Source organism: Psammomys obesus, unplaced genomic scaffold (genome assembly GCF_907164565.1).
Source record: "Psammomys obesus unplaced genomic scaffold, mPsaObe1.curated_primary_1811, whole genome shotgun sequence".
NCBI classification, from domain to species: domain Eukaryota; kingdom Metazoa; phylum Chordata; class Mammalia; order Rodentia; family Muridae; genus Psammomys; species Psammomys obesus.
In genome coordinates this window covers 20880602-20886960 of record NW_026595981.1, presented here as the reverse complement: position 1 = coordinate 20886960, position 6359 = coordinate 20880602, and the positions used below count along the sequence as shown (strand labels likewise).

Here is a 6359-nt window from a genome sequence, read left to right as displayed (position 1 = left end):
CTTCCTTCCTTCCTTCCTTCCTTCCTTCCTTCCTTCCTTCCTTCCTTTCTTTCCTTTTTCCTTCCTACCTTCCTTTTTCACCTTTTTCCTTCCTTCCCTCCTTCCTTCCCTCCTTCCTTCCTTCCTTCCTTCCTTCCTTCCTTCCTTCCTTCCTTCCCTTCTTCCTTCATACCTTCCTTTCTTTCTTTTTGTTTGTTTGAGACAGGGTTTCTACGTATAACAGCCGTGGCTGTCCTGGAACTCACTCTGTAGACCAGGCTGGCCTCAAACTCAAGAGATCCACCTGCCTCTGCCTCTGTAGCTCTGGGATTAAAGGTCTGCGTCACCACTGCCTGGCTCTCATTTCCTTCTTCACTTTCTTTTTCTTTTCCCGAGACAGGGTTTCTCTGTGTAGCCTTGACTGTCCTGGACTTGCTCTGTAGACCAGGCTGGCCTCCAACTCACAGAGATCCGCCTGCCTCTGCCTCGCGCAGTGCTGGGATCTCAGGCATGTGTGTGCTACCATGACCGGCTTATTTATTATGTTTTAATCTTTGAAAAATCCTACATGCATAAAATGAATAAACTGTAAACAATTAAAAAAATTATAACTATATAAAGGAAAAATCATGCATGCTATTGCTCACACCCACTCCCTTTCCTCCGAATTACTGACACCATTTTTGGAGCGGAAGGAAAGGCTGCTTCACTGATGACTGTACAGAGAAGCAGAGTCCGGGCTGACAAACTCCAGTCAGCTAAGGGCAGCTCGTAGACGCGGACTCGGATACCTGGCTTTCATCGTTCTTCCGGCTCAAAGGCGGTGGTGAGGTAGTCCTTCGGAACAATCCCAACGAGGCTGTTCAGTTCTCCTACCCACCAGCCATACATGTTGTACTCCTGAAAAAGGGAGAATAATACAGTCGTGGTTGGATACAGGCTTCCGCAAGCCTCATACGGTGACTGGAGGGTGGGGGCAGGGAGGGGAGTCTGGGGCTGCTTTCTTTGCTGGCTGCCAGAATGAACAGTGAGCAGCCTTTGCACGTTCATCTATATAACCGTCATCTAGAGGAGAAAAACAACTGTGCTCAATTCGCCGTCACCCTGTCGGCACAGTGACTGAGCATGCTTGATTTGCATACTTGATGCCACCGCTGAACCTAACAGCTTAAATTTTTTTAAAATTTTTAATTACGTGTATTTTTGTATCAGTCTTTCTCTCTGTGTGTGTTTAAGAGAGAGAGAGAGAGACAGACAGACAGACAGTCAGACAGACAGACAGACAGACAGACAGACATATAGTCTATGGAGGCCACATAAGGGCTTTGGATCCTCCAGGCTTTCGTGACACGATGATGGTTAGGGCTTCTCCAAAAAGGGCTGTCAGTGCTCCTAACCACTGAGCCCTCTCTGCAGCCGCTAACAGCTGTGTTTTTTTAGGGTAGGGATTCACTGTGCAGTCCAGGTTGGCCTTCACCTTTCTCTCTTCCTGCCTCAGCCTCCTGAGGGCTGGAATGGCAGGTGTGTACCATTGCGCCAAATGCTTTTCATTTTAAGAATCTTTTTTTTTTTCTTTCTTTCACTTTTTCTCTCCTCCTTCTCCTTTTTTTTCTTTTGAGACAGGGTCTTACTATGTAGCCCTGGCTGACCTGGAACTCACTACATAGACCATTACAGGTTTAAAGGCATGAATCACTGTCATCTTTTCTTCTTTAAATATAATTTTAATTTTCTTTTTGTGTGTGTGTGTGTGTATGTGTGTGTGTGTTTTTGAGACAAGGCTTCTTTGTGTAAAATTTTATTATTTTTTTAAGACTGGTTTTTATTATTTTTAATTGTGTGTGTGTATGTGTGATATTTGCGAGTACAGGTGCCCTTGGGGGAATCTTCCTAGGGCTAGAGTTAAAGGTGGTTATGAGCCACCTGATATGAGCGTTGGGAATCAAACTCAGTTCTGGAAGAGTGGTATGTGCTCTGAGATGCTGAGCCATCTTTCTAGATTCCTCCCCTTTAACCAAGTGAATGCCATGGCTTCTTCAGAGAAGGTCGCACACTAACTAAAATGCCAGGACACTAAAGATGTTCAGGGTGACAGGTCATAGTTCAAATCAATAGTATCCATCAGGCATCTTCCTCGTGCAAAGTGCTATCTGGATTTCCTCAAGGGACAGAATGATGAGTCAGAACACTGCTTGCTCCCTGGGAGTTTATGGGATAGAGTAATGGGCTTTGGAGTCAGATAGGCTGGGAGCAAATCCTCAGTTGGCCATTTAGCAGCCATGTGGCCTCAGGCTCTCCTAGTTTCGCCTCCCTGATCTGCAGGAGTGGGGCTGTATCTCCCTCTCCATGCTGTGAGGATGGGAGAGATGCCGTAGAAATCGGACAATAGAAAGCGCTCTATGGACGGTGTTCTGAGCCTTAGATTCCTTTCCTAGAAGAGGTAGGAAGTGGAAGGTAGAGGTGGGGAGGAATGTCAATAAGGACAGGCAGGTAATACAGGACCAGAGAGCAGCAAAGAAGAAAAGGGCTGAGAGTGCTTTATCTCAACTGGGTGTGGGGGAATGTGATGCTACGCATATTTTGCAAAGCTGGTGGCTGAGGTTCAGGAGAAAATACATCAGTCTGGGGGCATGTTTAACTCACAGGCTTCCCAGCCTTCACTGGTGATGTTTTTGCATAATATTTTTGTTGATTATTTGGGAATTTCACATAATGCACCCCGATCACACTCATTTCCCAGTCCTCCCAGGTCTTCCCCAACCCTTGTGACGCTCTCCAAAAAGCCCCCCACCCCCCAGACCCACAAATCCAATAAGTGTTGCCTATAGAATCACTGCAGCATGGTCAAACTCCCAGCAGCCAGCCCCTTAAAGGAAACTGAGCCCTTTCTCACTTGCACCCCACCTCCAGAAGCCATCAACTGTGGAGAGCTACACCTCAGGGTCCTCATCACAATTTTTAAGACTTTTCTTCGATGGCTTCCTGTCTAGGCTGTTACTTTTCTTTTATTTTTATTTTAGGATGGGGACAGGGTGGGGTGGTAGTAGGGGTTGTCACAGAAGGTTTCTCCGGCTCTCTTTCTCAGCTGTGACTCTGCAGTCATTATTTTGCAGATACCACTGGAAAAGCAGCTTCCTGTCTTTTATAGCCAGCGGGAGCAGGCGCCATGGATTTCCGAGTGGTGTTGCCTGTGCCATGACAGCTTCGTCTCGGGTGGCAGTGCAGGCCAGGGACAGCAACATGGCCTCAGCACACCCTTGTCTTGCCATGATGAGGCCCCTGTGATCCTGTTCTGTTCGGTGCCTGGTGCTGCCATCGAACTTCTTAGCAAAACGGAACTCTCCCAGGCTACCCCCACAGGCCACAGGCTGTCTCGTGCTTGGAGCCTTTCTTCCACTTTTATAGCCTCCGTTTCTCCGCTCTAAGCAGCCTTCAGATTTCAATTCCCGAGTTACACGCCCTGAGACAAATCCCCCGCCACTCTGACTGTGTCTGAGGGCCCGGCCCCATTGTCTAGAGTCCAGTACCCTGTGCTTCCCCAGAAAAAGAATTCGCCATATTGCCTTTGTCTCAGTGCTTATCGTTAGATGGGAAGGTTCTCTTTCTCTTTTTACTCTTCAGACAGGCTTTTGTGTAGCCCAGCCTGGCCTTGAACTCCTGGTCCTCCAGCCTCCTGAGTCCTGGGACTACAGATGTTAACGACCACATCTGGCTTAGATATAGTCTAACTTCATTCTGTTGCTGAGATAAAATACTCTAACCAAGAGCAACTGGGGGGGGGGCGCTGAACAGCTAGTTTAGCGGTTAAGAGCACTCACTGCTCTTCCAGATGGACCTGGGTTCAATTCCCGGCACCCACATGGGTGGGTGCTCACAACTGTAACTCCAGGATCCAATACCCCCACACAGGTATGTAGACAGGCAAAACATCAATACACAAAAAATAAAAATAAATAAATTATTTTTAAAAAGCAACTTAGGGCAGTGTGGGGGTTGACTGAGAATGTCCCCCCCTGAAAACTCCTATATTTGCATGATAAACTGAGAAGCATTAGAAGGCGTGGCCTTGTTGGAGGAAGTGCATCACTGGGAGTAGGCTTTGAGGTTTCAAAAGCCTACAACCAGGCCCAGTCTCTCTCTCTTTCTGCTGGCAGATCAGGATGTAAACCTTTCAGCTCCAGCTCCAGAGCCCTGCTTGTCTCACTTCCTGCCACGATGCTCATGGACTAGCCCTTCGAAACTGTATGCCCCTAATTAAATGCTTTCTTTACAAGAGTGGTCTTGGCCATGGCGTCTCTTCTCAGCGATAGAACGGTAACTAAGGCAAGGATAAAAGGGTCTATTTCATCTTACACCTTCGGGTTAAGGTTCACGATTGTGAGAAGTCAGGACAGGGACTCAAGGCTGGAGCTATGGAGGAGTGCTGCTTGCTGGCTCACTGACGGTAGCTAGCTTTCTTATACAGTCCAGGAACACTGCCTGTGGATGGTACCCTCCTATGCCAACTAAGACCATCAAAACAGGGCTGGAGAGATGGCCCAGTGGTTAACAGCACTGGCTGTCCTTCCAGAAGACTCAGGTTTGACTCCTAGCACCGACATGGTGGCTCACAACTGTCCATAACTCCAGTTCCAAGAGATCCAACACCCTCTTCTGACCTCTGCAGGCACCAGACATACATGCAGGCAAATCACTTATACACATAAAAAAAGTGCTATGAAGATAATCTATCCTAGATATGACCACAGACCAACCTGATAAACCTGAAAATTATTCAGAGCTGGGCATGGTGGTACATGTCTATAATCCCAGCACTCGAGGAGGTAAAGGTAGTCAGATTGCTGTGAGTTCAAGGCCAGCCTGGACTACAAAGTGAGTCCAGGACAGCCAAGGATACACAGAGAAACCCTGTCTCGAAAACTCAAGAGAAAAAAAAAAAAAGAAAAAGAAAATGATTCAATTCAGACTCACCCTGCCAGGTAGGTCTAGGCTATGTCAAGTTCATAGTTAATGCTGATGGGGACAGATGGGAAGTTTCAAGTGCTGGCCTTTGTTGGTTTTGTTTATTGTTGAACTCTCGGCAGTGAGCACAGAGTGGGTGAGGCCACGGGGACAATAAGGATTCGCACTCTCAACTGACTGAATCTAAGCTTGATACTCTCTCCCCAGTGATTAAACTGGTTGTGGCAGAAAGGGGCCAACTGCCTTTGGAGACAGTGGTCCCATCCCAAATGGCTTCTTACCTCCTAAGCAAAGTCTCAGATGCTACAGATGTGAGACAGTGACTACTGAGCCGAGCCTTTAAGGACTTTTTTGTTATCTTTTGGTTTCTCACTTTTTAGCTCTAGTTAGCCTGGAGCTCATTAAGACTGTGATAGCATATAAAACACCATATCTTACCTATGTCTGTGTGTATGTATGTGTGTATCTATCATCTATCTATCTATGCACATGTGCCTATGGAAGCCAGAAGAGCTTCCATATTGAATCCATATGAATCCATGGATTCCATATTGAATCCCTTGGAGCTGGAGTTACAAGCAGCTATAAACTACCCTATATGGCTGCTGGGAACCAAACTTGGGTCCTCTGTAAAAAGAGCAGGTGTTCTCAACCATGGCAATGCTTAGCCGTCTATCCAGCCCCAAGACTCAGTTTTAAAAGGATAAAAAATGAGCTGGGTGTGATAGCTCATATCTTTAATCCCAGCATTGCAGAGAGTGAGGTAAAAATTGCTGTGAGCTCAAGGTCACTCTGAACTACAAAATAAAACCCTGTCTCAAAAAAAAAAAAAGAAAGAAAGAAGAAAATGAAAAAGAAAAGAAAGAACAAAAGCCAAATCACCACCAACAAAACAAACCTAAAATCAAACCAAACTCCCCCAAAAAAATCAAAACACAAAACACAAGCACACATGAACACACCCACCCTGCTAGTGTGAAGACCAGACTTCCCATCTTCAGCGTCCAATAAGTGCCAAGTGGGCATGGCAGCCGACTGTAACCCAGCACATGGGCAGCAGAAGAGGTGATCCCGAGAACTGGGATGACAAGCTAGGCCAGCGCAACAGGCACACTCTAGGCAGAAGGGGAGACCCTGCCTGGATGGGTAAGGTGGAAATAACCAAGGACACCAGCAGGCGGGTGTAGCGGCGCACACCGTCAGCCCCAGTGCTTGGAAGGCGCAGGCAAGCGAACCTCTGTGAGGTTGAGGCCAGCCTGTGTTGAGGGAACACAACACAGTGAGTTCCAGGACAGCCAGGGCTTCATAGACCCTGTCTCGAAAGACAGACCAAACCAAACCAAACCAGACCAAACCAGACCAAACCAGACTAAACCAAACCAAACCAAACCAAACCAAACCAAACCAAACCAAACCAA

General features: G+C 47.0%; 1 protein-coding gene across 1 annotated transcript in view; it reads right to left on the bottom strand.

Moving 5' to 3' along the window:
• The window catches only part of Skap1 (src kinase associated phosphoprotein 1), a 281034-nt gene that overhangs the window by 3437 nt on the left and 271238 nt on the right, over window positions 1-6359 (bottom strand). The window contains exon 12 of the mRNA XM_055620131.1: window positions 771-879. Within this exon, the coding sequence (XP_055476106.1) occupies window positions 778-879 (102 nt within the window). The 3' untranslated portion in view covers window positions 771-777. The remainder of the gene's footprint in view (window positions 1-770; window positions 880-6359) is intronic.